Source organism: Chinchilla lanigera, unplaced genomic scaffold (genome assembly GCF_000276665.1).
Source record: "Chinchilla lanigera isolate Chin_1 unplaced genomic scaffold, ChiLan1.0 scaffold00028, whole genome shotgun sequence".
Lineage (NCBI taxonomy): Eukaryota > Metazoa > Chordata > Mammalia > Rodentia > Chinchillidae > Chinchilla > Chinchilla lanigera.
In genome coordinates this window covers 11,801,749-11,815,231 of record NW_004955429.1, presented here as the reverse complement: position 1 = coordinate 11,815,231, position 13,483 = coordinate 11,801,749, and the positions used below count along the sequence as shown (strand labels likewise).

The 13,483-nt window shown below is 38.3% G+C and overlaps 1 protein-coding gene across 2 annotated transcripts in view; it reads right to left on the bottom strand.

The window, feature by feature from the left end:
- The window catches only part of Fam188a (family with sequence similarity 188, member A), an 84,899-nt gene extending 74,872 nt beyond the window's left edge, over positions 1 to 10,027 (bottom strand). For both annotated transcript variants that reach the window (XM_005386973.2, XM_005386974.2), the window contains exon 1: positions 9,716 to 10,027. In XM_005386973.2, the coding sequence (XP_005387030.1) occupies positions 9,716 to 9,809 (94 nt within the window). In that variant the 5' untranslated portion in view covers positions 9,810 to 10,027. The remainder of the gene's footprint in view (positions 1 to 9,715) is intronic.
- Between the last annotated feature and the right edge of the window lie 3,456 nt (positions 10,028 to 13,483).

The window sequence follows — 13,483 nt, the reverse complement described above, 5'->3', positions numbered from 1 at the left end:
TAGGTCTCTCAACCACTCCACTGCGTCATTCCTCTCATGCAGGCTGTTTCTTTCAGGTCTTCAAATACTGTTTTTCTTAGGTTTCCTGCACTTTGTGAATGATGTTCCTTCAGTTTGAAACACCTGCTAACCTTCCCTCTGCAAAGTTCTAATTTGTCTTCTAGTCTTCACTCTAAAATAGTCATCTTATTTCAAAGCTACAACAAAGAACCTGTCCATGTCCATTTGTATCCTATGCCTAGTCTACCTTATATTGTAGTTCAAGCCACGATCATCTGTCATCTACAGTACTGTTAAGACTTCCCAACCAGATGGTCCAGTTCCTCCTCACATCCCTTGTAACTCTGATCTACTCATCAGAGGTGCCAGAATATTTTAGAAATAGAAATCAGATTTTTTTCACAACCTGCTTAAAACATTTCACTGGCTTTTCATTGCAGTTAGAATAAAACCCAAACTCCTTTTCATGATCTAAAGATACTGTACGATTTATCAATGCAACTGACCTTCAGTTAACGTTTGCTTCCATTACCTATGATGACCTTAGGTCCTTAGGATGTCCCAAGGTCTTTTCTTGTGGCTTCAACGCAAGCAGTTCTATACATCGAATGCTCTTTCCTCTATTCGCTTCATATAAGTGAGTCTTTCTTATTCTTTAGAACTCACTTTAGGTGTTCCTGCCTCAGATATTTTCTGACAAACCTATATAAGTAATCTCCTCTATTATCTCCCAACAGAATCAGTATTCATCATCATGTGAACATACTGTTAGTTTACATACTCATTATTCACCTTGCCTTACAGGTTATCTTGCTCATTTTACTGAACACTGTTTTCACTTTGTATGTTGTAAAGTCGTTATTTGATTAATGCCTGAGCTTTCTGAAAGGCAAGATAGTGGGGGTGTTTGTTTCACAAATGCCAAATGCAGTTTCAAAAAATGTGAGGAAGCAATTTAGAAGTGGGAGGTATGGGTCCGGTACTTAGGGGAAGAGTTAGGACTAGAGATAGGAATTTGAATCATCTGAAATATGTCAGTTAACGTAAATGAGAGTATGCACAATAAAGATAACACAGTCAGGAACATTAAAACAATAAGCAGAGGCTGACTCAGCAATGGACACTGACAGAGATTAGAAAAATAAGAAAGATGGAAGAGAAAATATATTAACTAGGGTTCTATAAAGGAAAAACCAGAAGCAAAGAAGAATCTGATACTACAAATGCTAAGCAAAGATTTTGCTATGGTTTGGGGCTTATTTTTGCAAGGGGAACAATATATAATACAGGACACATATTTTATATGATTATTTATAATAGTCATCCAAAGAATGATATACAAGTGAGTACAGGAAATCTGTCCACACAACACAGACCAAGAATCCAGATGAAAGCCCAGATTCTGCGATAATGTCCTGCATGAGTCCAATGTAAAACCTACAGCTCATAACAATGCTTCCCATGAATCCAACTGGATGCCCAGAGCCCATAATAATATATCATGTGGGCCTGTTTCATGGACCTGCACTGGAAAGGCCCAAAGGTCAGTGGTGGAAGCTAGACAGTCTGTGCCAGCGGGATGAAGGATCTGTGCTAGCAGGCTGAGGGATCTGCACTGGAGCCAAGAAGCGACACTCAGAAGAACCGGAGCTCCACAAAAAAGTACCACAGTCATCCTCAGCATCAGTGAGGTCCCGAACTCCTCTGATGATCAAGATGGCTGAGTTCCCATCAGGGAGGTCAAGGCAGTAAGCTTCTCTAGGAGACCGGCAGGGCACCATCTTCCCCTTTGGAGCCAGGAAGCAATGCTCAAAGTGAGGACTAGAGCTCCCTCAAAATGAACCAAAGCCATTCTCAGTGCCAACGAGGTCCCGAGCTCCTCAGAGGATGAAAACAGCCAAGTTCATCAGGAAAGCCAGCATGACGAGCTCCTCCAAAACAACCAACAGCTCCTTACAGCTTCTACCAGCTCCCAACAGCCTTTCTGTGCTCCCAACAGCCTCCTTCTCCTTCTCCGGTTGTGCCTCTTATGCTGCTGGCAACAATCCCCAGGTGGGCCTCCCGCCCCCAGCACCACGCTTACTCAGTTCAGCGGGGGGTTATAAGGTGACCACCAGTTATCAATCCACTACAGATGTAAATATTGGATTAAACATGTCACTAGAAATTTTTTTTAAAAGAGTGAAAAGAGAAAAAGACATTTAGACTGCTGGAGAGACTAGGTAAACTTTAAAAACTGAAGTGTGATTCAGAATAGGAGAAACAGTACAAGAGAACAATTTGTTTAACAAGCTTGGCACAAAGGAAAAAGGATGATAGCTTGAAAGGTAGGTGGACAATGAAATATTATTTTGTATAGACTGGTGTGAATTATAAAAAACAAAAAGGAAAATAACCACACATATGAGAAAAGAATTCATCCACTCAGCCACATACACATACTCCCCACATGTTCTTTAAGAAAGCCCTTACTGATATAGTGAAAACTTCTAACTTTACTAAATCTTGTCCTTAAATATAATGACTTTTTTCAAATATTTCATGTGACAAAACAGAAACTACTCATGAAGCACTTCTGCTACATACAACAGTATTATGGTTTATAGCAGTGTGGTGAATCTATGGTACAAGTGCCCCGCCAGCTGTGTGTTATCATAGAAAGCTCTAAAAGGGGGCTGGGGATTTAGCTCAGCGGCAAAAGCACCTGCCTGGCAAGCGCAAGGTCGTGAGTTCGGTTCCCAGTACCGGAGAAAAACCAAAAAAAAAAAAATAAAAATAAAAAAGAAAGCTCTAAAAGGTTCATCATTACTGGTTTATAGTTATCTTTGGTAAAAACACATGTGCAACCCCTAAATTGCGAGCTAAACTTGGTGCTTTATAAAATGGAGTATTAGCTTTTGGTTTTTGTTTTACACCAAAGAAGTACTATAAAATATAATTATTCAGATTTGAGTGTCTTGAAGACATTGTCTCAGAAATGAGTTAAATGAGAATGCCGTGGGAAAGGAAATAACTGGCTATATTTTTGCCTCTGGTAAAATTTCAAATTTTCAAGCAATGACCTAGAAAACTTGTGTCTGTGACTACGAGTTTGACAGTTTCTCAGTGCATAAAGATTTTTCTGAGTAACACATGTGACTTCTGATATTGTATTATATATTAAATTTAAAAGATTGTCATAATCCAGTAGACAAAGTTTCCAAATGACCAATACATGCTGTACAAATTAATGTATAGTTGACAGCTCCATTCAAATACAAGGTAGGTCAATGGGTTTAAATTTAACAGAGCATAAGAAATTCAATGATGTGCCTTCAAATTTCACATTGTAATGAACTTAAAAGACTTTACCCCTGGTCCAGTTCTACTGAGGTACCAAAGAAGAATACGTCATTACTTAAAAGGGCTACTGCAGTATTTTTCTTTCAATTATCTATCTGGGTGAGACTGTATTTTTTTCCACACACTTCAACCAAAACAATATATTGCAATGAACTTAATGGGGAGGAAATGGGGATACCTAGCTATCAGCTAGACTAAAAAGATGTGCAAAAATACAAAGCAAGACCATGGGTCTTATACCAATTTTGTATTTTTCATATTGAAGCCCTTCATTTTTAAAGGCATAATGAGGGCCTGTGTTCAAAAGATTTGAAAGCCTCTGATCTTAGAGCTTCACACCAGCTCTGAGATGCAGATTTTAAATGCTTCTAAATTAAGTAGATAGGCAAAGAGGAAGTGAAGAGATGCCACTTCCTGGGAGTGAGGGAATGAGCAGGGTTAATAAGTGAGGATGCTAATCCTAAAAAGCATACGTAAAGCTGACAAAGATAAGAGCTAAGAGAACCACTGAGGGCTCAGCTCAGTTTTAACTACATTTTTACGGATGCTGGGCACAATTTTCCGCAGCAATACACAGTAGACTGAGAGTCAGACAGAACAAATGGGAGGATTAGAAATAGATAAGGTGGATGGGACAAATTTAATAAGGACAAGTGACAACTAAGGGTGCTGTTATCACATTAAGACAATCAAATCTGAAGTCCAACCTTGGAGTAAGGGATGAAGGCTAGAGGCCTTCAGTTCGCCCAGCGGAAATGAGGGACATGGTGCTGTACATGAGTGCAGAAGGAGAAATCAGGTTCTGCCAAGCTTCCAGCATATGCAGTAAATGTGAATTAGTAATGGATGATAGCCTTCCTTAAAAATTCTAATGATGTAATGCAATTTTCAGGGTCCATGGATGAAGTTTCTAGTTAGAATAACAACACAGTGGGTTGCTTTTATATTCTGCATATTTCAACCCCATGGTGAGAACTCTAGGCAGATAAGCTTTCTATCAAATTTTGTTTAATTTTAGTATAAATGTCTGAGTGTGTTAATTGATTATGATAAGGCTATTGAAGCATAAAATTAAATAAAATCAAGCATTCTGTACTAAAAGAGGACTATAGTAAGTAGGCTCCTTCTGTAAGTTTTTTTTTTTTTTAATTAATTTGAGTTTGAATTTCCTAGGACAGAACTACTATTCTTGTCAAGTATTTTTATACTTCAATTGTTTTGTGGTTCTAAAAACAATTAACTTATCACAAAATAGTTGATTTTCTCTTATGAGACTTGATATTGCCCAGTCTCACAACTGATACTAAACATGCAAGTTTATATAATATTTCAAAGTAATATACACCAAAGAAAAGTCTGTTTCTCATTTTATAGCCTATAACTAATTTAAACCTGTGCCATGAACTTCTGTGCAATTTCCTATTCTTTTATTTTCATCTCTCACTAACTATATATACATTACCCAAACCAGTCTGACAAGTATTGTAGCACTCTATGTAAACACAGGCCATAGAAAAGCTTGGTTTGACTACTGCAAGTTAAATGATGTTATGCTGATTGACTCATATATTTGAACTGGACCTTATTTTCCTTATCTACAAAAGTGAGAATAACTACACTTGTCCCTTGACATCTTTCACAGTTGCTATAGGAATTAAATCAGATTTTCAAAACTGTTAAGCATAATACACATGCTTTATGCTACCTATTTTTAAGTCTTTGAATAAAAATCTTATGTATTAGAAGTACCATGGAATTAACTTTGTTATGTATGCTTACAACCGCCTTATAAACTTAGAAAGTTGGTTGTCAGGTAAATTATGGTTTTATGTTGGAAGAAAGAAAAAGTATACCTGAGAGAAAAAAAAAAGATTTCTAACAACAACAAAATCTCTGAAAGGATGTGATGCATACTACTATCCTCACTTTGAAAGAATAATTAATGATAGTGTGCATCATTTTATTGCTTAGGTATAATGTTAAATCACATTATAATAAATGACCAAAGTTTGAAAACTCTATCCAAGTGAATTATTTCCTAAATACATTTTATACTTATACTTTTAATTGATCCTTCACTTTTACACCACTATTAAGTAATGTAATAAATATCTTTTTTTCATATCATGTAATTAAAAGTGGCATCTATAATAAAAACCTAAAACTTTAATTTCTATCAATATAGCCTTGTCTGTATTGACCTCCTCTTTCAACCACCATACTGTCCCCTGCAAAACCAAACCAAACCAAACCAAACCAAACCAAACCAAACCAAACCAAACCAAACAATCTAAATAGCAAAACTCAGTTTTTCTCTTTTTGGCCAATCCTTAGGTGTATCAGGAAAATAACCTAAAGAATTAAAGATGGAAAAATGGTTTATGAGATCTATAATCTAGGCTAGGGATTGGCAAACTGCAACCTTCACATGCTTTTATAAGTAACGTTTTGGAAAAGCCATCCTCATACTCTCTGGGGCCATTTCTGCTGCAGCCAGATAGAGAAGGAATATTAGGAAAGAACACAAAGGCCTCTGGTCCTTCACAGAAAAGGTCTGCAAACAGCACCGAGCTACACAATCAACACTGAGAAGGATGAGTTCCAATATGCTAAGTGTTTGAATTTATAAGACTATTAGATCTAGATGATTCCTATTTTGTTTCCACTGGGATGTGATCAATCTGACCACTTTCTACCACCTCACTACTACTGTCCTCATGCAAACCACCATTTTTACTCCCAAATTACTGCAGTGGTCTCTCATTGGACCTTACTGTCTCGCTTAATCTCTACAGCTTATCCCTAAACAGAGCAACCAAATCAAGCCTCTAAAAACTTGAAAGATCTTGCTCCAAACCTTTCAAAGACTTCCCACTTCATTCAGAGTACAAGCAGAAGTCCTTGGAATGGTCTAGAAGCCTAACATGACTTGGTTTATATTATTTCTTATTACTCTCCCCTTCCCTCCCTGTCTCCAGCCACTCTAACCTTGCTCAGATGCCTGCAGGATCAGTCACTCCAAGTGTCGGCTCAAATCTCATCGCCAAAATAGGCCCAGCCAGGCGTCTCCACCCCAGCATCCCCTATCGTTTCACCTTCTCATATCATCTATGCTTAATGTGTACTGTACTGTGTTTATTGTCTTTCCTCCCACTTTATCAAGTTTCAACTGTGGGGCTTAAACCTTGGCGAAGTTCAATGATGGTGAACCTTTTAGAACTTCCAATGATAACAAACAGCCCACTGCCACGTGCAGTAGGTTTACCACTACTGGAAAGTAAGTGGTACTAATAAACTAAGAAAGTGAAAAAAATATATGCTTGTCTTTGAAAAGTACTAAGGCAACTGAGCAAGGGAAAACATGGAGGAGAAGATAAAGTTACAAGTTAAAATTTTTGCTTGTTTGTTTGTTTTTTGGATTTCACTACAAAGTTGAGGCTGGCCTTGAACTCACTATGTAGCCCAGGCTGGCATCCAATATGCAGCAATCCTCCTGCCACTGCCTCCTGAGTACTGGATTAATTGGGGGGAAAAAAAAAACCCAGCAACTTCCAGCCCTTAAATTAAGTGGTTTATTATCATCAAATTAAAAACTAGCAAGTCAGGCATGGTGACACATGTCTGTAATCTCAGTACTGGAGAGGCTGAGATAGGAGGATTGCCAGGAATTCAGGGACACCATGAACTACATAGTGAGACCTTATCTCAAAAAAAACAATAAAATGAAATGAAATGAAATCTGGCAAAAACAAAACAACGAGCAAAAAACGCACCCCACATGTTTTACACACAAAGATTTGCAGAATTATCTAAAAATGTCAAATCAATTTTAAAACAATAACTATGTGCCACTGTTTTGGGTGGTAGGTACCAGGAAACCAGCTCAGGACCTCACATTTGCCAGGCATACTGCACTACTGAGCTATACCCCCGGCCTCCTTATATGGCAATATTGCACCTTCTTATTTTAACAACCTATCAAAATAACCATATCAAAATAACTTAATTTAACCAATAAAATAACTTAATTTAACCATATCAAAATAACTTAATTTAACCAATAAATGTAATTTATTTTAAAGACTGAAAGATAGTAGATGGAACTTTTTATTTACTCTAAATGTTTCACACCTGTATCTTGCTTCCAAATGACTGAAACTGCAGTTGTCAGTTCAAGCACAGTTATTGATTACAAAGTAAAGCCAGGGTTGATATCACATGACTAATGCAGCAAAGCAATGTCTTGTGCCTATTCCCACAATCGCAAGCAACTGCCACAGCAATATTTAGCAATGACCTCTAAGGATAAAAGAATGAACACAACAGTCAACATACCATTAACTATTATACGATAAGGGGGAAGAATCATGGATCCACAATATAACTATCTACACGCTCTAGGGGAAAAAATCCTTTACTTTGAAATGGCATTCATTGAACTAACCTTTAATCTTGTTAAGAAACTTTCACATGAGCAAAGGGCAGTAGGAAAAGCATTCTAATATGCCATAATGAAGGTTTTTTTTATTTTCAGAATAATGATTATCTATCAAGTAATCATATCGTGCAACTGTCAGGGCAAAATCACATGATCTTTGGTTCAGTCCACAGTTAAATGCTTTTTAAATTGATATAGTAATAACTATCATTTGCTGAGCATTTACTATTGTGCTATTCAGCTAAATGTATTTATGTGGCCTTTAATCTTCATAACAACCTTATAATGTTGGCAATACTACCATCTTCATTATACAGAGAAGGCAACTGAGATTTTAAAAAATGAAATAATGTGAACTAGAACCCAAGTAGATACCTAGTACAAAAATTGTATTCTTACTACTAGAATTGCCTAAAAGTTTTCCTTGAATTTGTATCATGATATAAGTGAAATTGGTATTAACTTATGCTACATTGTTAAATGTGTAATGAATCTTTACTGATTACAATAAAAACAAAACATCTTAATCCTTCAGAGTTTGTGTATTTAGAACTGTTCACTAACAGTGAATAAATAAACCAAAGGGGTGAATTTTAAAATAAAATCTGCAAAAGAAGATGTCTAAGATTTAAACAAAAATATTAGCTATTTGACAAAATGGTAAAAAAAAGCCAAACTAAACAAGGGGAAATTAGAAACTCAAAACAAAATAATGAAAACAGAACTGGATTGAGAGGTGAGAGACTTGGAATTCACTCCTAGTTCAAACAATTGTGCAACTTTGGCCTGGTTATTGAACCTCCACAACTCAGTTTTCTCACTTGGAAGACCACTGACTCTAATAAATTATTATACTAATTTTACTAGCTCTTGAAAGTGACATAGCTACAAGACAAGATGGGTTATCTATATCCTGAATTTCTGTTACAAAGTTAACACATTTTAAAATTGGGATTTCTTATTTACTGTGCCAAAAAATCACCTCAATTCTTTACAAACAGGTGTCCTAGAAATAATAGTGCTTTACACGCATATATTAGTGATCCTTCTGATTCCAAAAGCATGCTCTTATCTTTACCGTATTTTTCTTAAATTACCTTAAGAATGTGTTAGTTATATTTTACTATAGAAACTTAAAAACTAGGGATAATTACTAGTATAAAATGCCTCGCATGGAGCCTTGAACAGTGAAGAAATTCAATAAATGGTTTCCTTATTATCTGTATCATTAATAAAGCTTTTTTTATCAAGCTTTACATAAAGCTTTGTATATGATTAATAAAGCTTTTTGTATCAGCTTTTTATAGCAAAAGTCCTGTCCGGGTAACACTAGATCGGCACAAGAAGTGCTGCGTCTGTATTTTTTTTTAAACAGTAACAGATACTATCAGATACTAACATGTTGTCTCAAAACCAGGGATGCTTGAGGCCAAGAGAATACTTTGTAGCAAGCAACCCTGTGTTTATACTCCAGTTGCCACCCAGAGCCACATAACTCTGAGACAAACAAAACTGCTTTTTGGCCGGGCCACTTTGACCTTCCTGTGGACTCCCCTCCCACGAAAAACTGACGAAACCTTAAACACATAAAGCTGTTAGGGGTAAAGGTCCGGGCGACCACAGCAACCCTGGCTTGGAAACTGCCCCGCGAGCAGGGGACACACCTTCCTTGTCACCTGCAGGCCAGCTGTGGGATCCACCCCCGCCCCCTGTCCCCAGCTGCAAGGTGGCACGGAGATGGCAGTGGGCAGCTGTGAACAGGCTCCGGCCAGCCCCACCCCCACCCCCACCCCCGGGCAGACCGGGCGTTTCTAGAAAATCCAGTTCCAGCGCTGTACACGGAGACCGGATCAGAACACTGGGCACGCGAGGGTGTGCAGCGACAGGCGCCACGGCCAGACTCTCGCAAGGCAGGTGACAGCCCAGCTAGGGTACCTTGCGTCCAGCGGCAGAAGATGGTATCCGAGAGCCCGGGGCTGCTCTTGGTGCCCCACACCAGCTCCATCAGCTCTTTAGTCACTTCGGACATGATGGGGAACCGGCGGGCGGGTCTTGTCTGTCAGGACTCCTGCCCGGGAACATAAGGAAGGGGCGAGTTCCGAGACAGGCGCTGCGGGCCGGCGGCGGAAAATGAGTTTGAAGGTTAGACAGGAGCAAGGTAAAACGAGAAAGCGCTACTTGCACGAACCGCGCCTGTCAAGCCGGGTCAGGGAAGCAGCTAAGTTTCCCGTACCGGAAGCAGGGCAATTTCCGGCGGCTCTCTAGCTCCGCCCCTCACCTCATAGGGACAGGAAGTCCCGCCCAGGAAGCGGAAGTAAGAGCTTGCGAGTTATGGAAAAGAGTGGAAGGGGTTGCTAACCTTTGAATTATCCGCATTCTTTATTTGGGACGGTATTTCTTTTTCCTGGGAGTGTGAGCTCCGGAGTGTTGTATTTCTATCTGTGAAACACCTGTCCCTGTCCCTTTGCTATCCCAGCCACTGCTGCGGTTTAAACTGAAGACTCTGAGTCTCAAGCTTAGAGGCATTGAACATGTGCCCATTCCTTAAAGTTTATATTACTTATGCAAAACTGTGAGGGCGCTAGCTGGGTCATGTACAAGTGTTTTTACTAAGCTGCCGTGAAGTGGCCTCTGTGCCTGAGTAAATCACAAAGTCGAACTACATATCTGGTATTTGCAGACACCTCAAAAATAGGGTGATTCTTGCATAGAAGTGGCTCTTCCAGTTTTGACTCAAAAATAAGGCTATATCTAGATAAGCACGCTGAAAGCAATCTGTTCTTAAATTGTTTATCATTTTCATCACTAAGTTGGGGGCAACTTAGGGACTTGTTGACCATGGTCTTCAAGACCAACTTGGACTTGAAGACCATGTTTGATTCATTGACTAGCATTCAGTTTAATTTGTATGAAAGCTTATGTTTCTGCAAAACAAGTTAAAAACTGGCATTTTAAAGTTTTGCTGTTTGTTTCATTTTTTGGAAAGTAGAGACACTTATGTGCCCCTTGTAAACCATTTTACCTTGGAACACGGGGTAGTTGTTAGGCACCCAGGCAAACTTCAGCTTTCGCACTTACTAGCAGCATACCTAGCTTGTACCTTAGCTTTTTACTTTCTAAAATAGGGTTAACATGTCTCATACATTATATGGAATAAATGGAAAAAATAATCTATGCAAAGAATTCAGTATACTTCCTGACATATGGAAAGTATTAATAAAAGAAAGGATATTTTCTTATCTGATGTTGTAGTCTGGGGTTTTGCAAGGGGTGTCAGTATTAACTGTGGTGACAGGTCCCAAGAATGAGGTGCCTACAGATGAAAAGGTAAAAGAGATAAGAAAAACAGGAGAGGCAAAAGTCTGGGATCAGGGGGCTTACAGCCTCTGGGACTGCTGCCTTGATCACTCATCTCAATTGCCTTTTACTAGAACCAAGAATGTAACCCAGACCAACAGGAGAAATTCATTATCCCTTTCCATTTCTGCCTCTCAGCTGATGGTAACCATCCTCAGGTGAGCCTCCTATACCCCGCACCACATGCACTCAGTATGCCTGCGGATCATAAGCCAACCATCAGTAATCAATCCATTAGCAATCATAGTCCTTTCCCCACAAAGGGGAACGATACAATAAAGAACACATATAAGATTATTTATAATAGTCACCCAAAGAATCATATACAAAAAACAAACAAACAAACAAACAAACAAAACAGTGCAGGAAATCTGTCCACACACTAAAACCAAAGAATCCAGCTGAGGGCCTTGATGCCACAGTAATGTCCTGCATGAGTCCAGCTGAAGACCTAGAGCTCATAACAATGCCTCCCACAAGTCCAACTGGAGGCCAAGAGACCATGACAATGTCTCACACAGGCCTGTTTCATGAGTCTGCGCTGGGAATGCCCAAAGGTCACTGGTGGCAGCTAAGAAGTCTGTGCCAGCAGGAAGAAGGATCTGTGGTAGCAGGCTGAGGAATCTGAACTGGAACCAATGAGACAAGCTTCTCAGGAGACTGAGCAGTGCACCATCTCACCCTCTGGAGCCAGGAAGCGATGCTCAAAGTGACAACCAGAGCTCCCCCAAAATGAACTGTAGCCATTCTTAGCAACAGTAAGGTCCCAAGAACCTTCGATGATAAGAACAGCCAAATTCATTAGGAAAGCCAGCATGACAAGCTCCTCCAGGAAAACGAATAGCTCCCTACAGCTTCCCAAACAGCTTCTACCAGCTCCCAACAAGCTCCTAAAGCCTCTTCAATTCTGCCTGTCATGCTACTGGCAACAATCCTCAGGTGGGCCTCCCACACCCTGCTGCATGCTGGTTCAGTTCAGTTGGGTGTTACATGTTGTCCACCAGTTGTCAATTCACCACATCTGAAGAAGGCATTTTGTAGCAATTTCATACAAGGCTAAGGTTTTCTGATGTTTTCATATAAATTATAGGAACTTTCACTTTCTGAAAGATGAAAAAATCTATATTCACAGGATCCATAATTGGCAGACCTGTAAGTTCAGGGGTGTTGACATATTCTATTTCATTAATGTATGGAAATAGAAATGGTGTAGTATATACTGTATATCTTTTGTTTCTTTTCATTAATATACATATAGTTATAGATTTAATTATCAGGATAAATATAGAGAAAAAAAGCTGTACTTTCAACATGTATTTTTAAAAGTGGAAAGTTTCTTTTTTAAAATATTTAAAGAGAAAAAAACACTAAAAATGATATAAAGCTTCAAAACAAGATGGGAAGTTAGCAATGGTTATTATATTGCATATTGTTATCTTTAAAGTAGTTGCTCAGATTACTAAATATAGGCATGCAAAATAGATCAAACATTATATGCACTAAGTGTTCCTTCAATGAACTAATAGAAATTAGTAGTACAATTATCTTAGCTATCTTGTGTGTATGTGTGTGTGTGTGTGTGTGTGTGTGTGTGTGTATTTCCCCTTCTTTCTTTTCTCCTTCCAGCCATCTCAGTTCTTTCCTTTTGAGCAGTTTCTTTCCCTTTCACAATGTCTATTATGCCTTTTGGATCTTATTTACTCTTTCAGTTTCTTACACTAGGGAGACAATATGATGTTTACACATGTGAGTCTGGTTTATTTCACTTATGAATATGGTCTGTGGTTGCATCCACTTACCTATAAAAACCTCGAATTTATCTTTCTTTATAGCTGAGTAGTACTCCATTGTATAAAAATACATCTTTTTTATCCATTTCTTGACTGATGGGCATTTGGGTTGTTTCCACGATTTAGCAGTTACGAATTGTGGTACTATAAACATGGGTGCACATATATCTCTGTGGTATGACTGTTTCCAATTCTTCTGGAAAAATACCGACAAAGGGAATAGCTGGGTCATGATTTTTCTTAATCTGTAGTTATAGTGAAGCTAGCAAAATCTTGAGTAGACATTTATGTGGCTGGCCTTTTCATCTTTCTATTATATTCCTTATTTGTTTTGTTTTAGTTTTTTTAAATTCACAGGACATTTTTAACAAGTAATATTTAACTAATGTTAAATTATTTAATGGCTTATTCATTAATTATAATATTTAAATTGTGAACTTGCTTTTACAGTGGAAATGAAAATTAATCTTCATTTTTAAATATTCTTAGTAATTTTACAGTTACAGATGTGTACCACTTCACAACAATAGAATTACTTATTATCAAACCTTAGTGC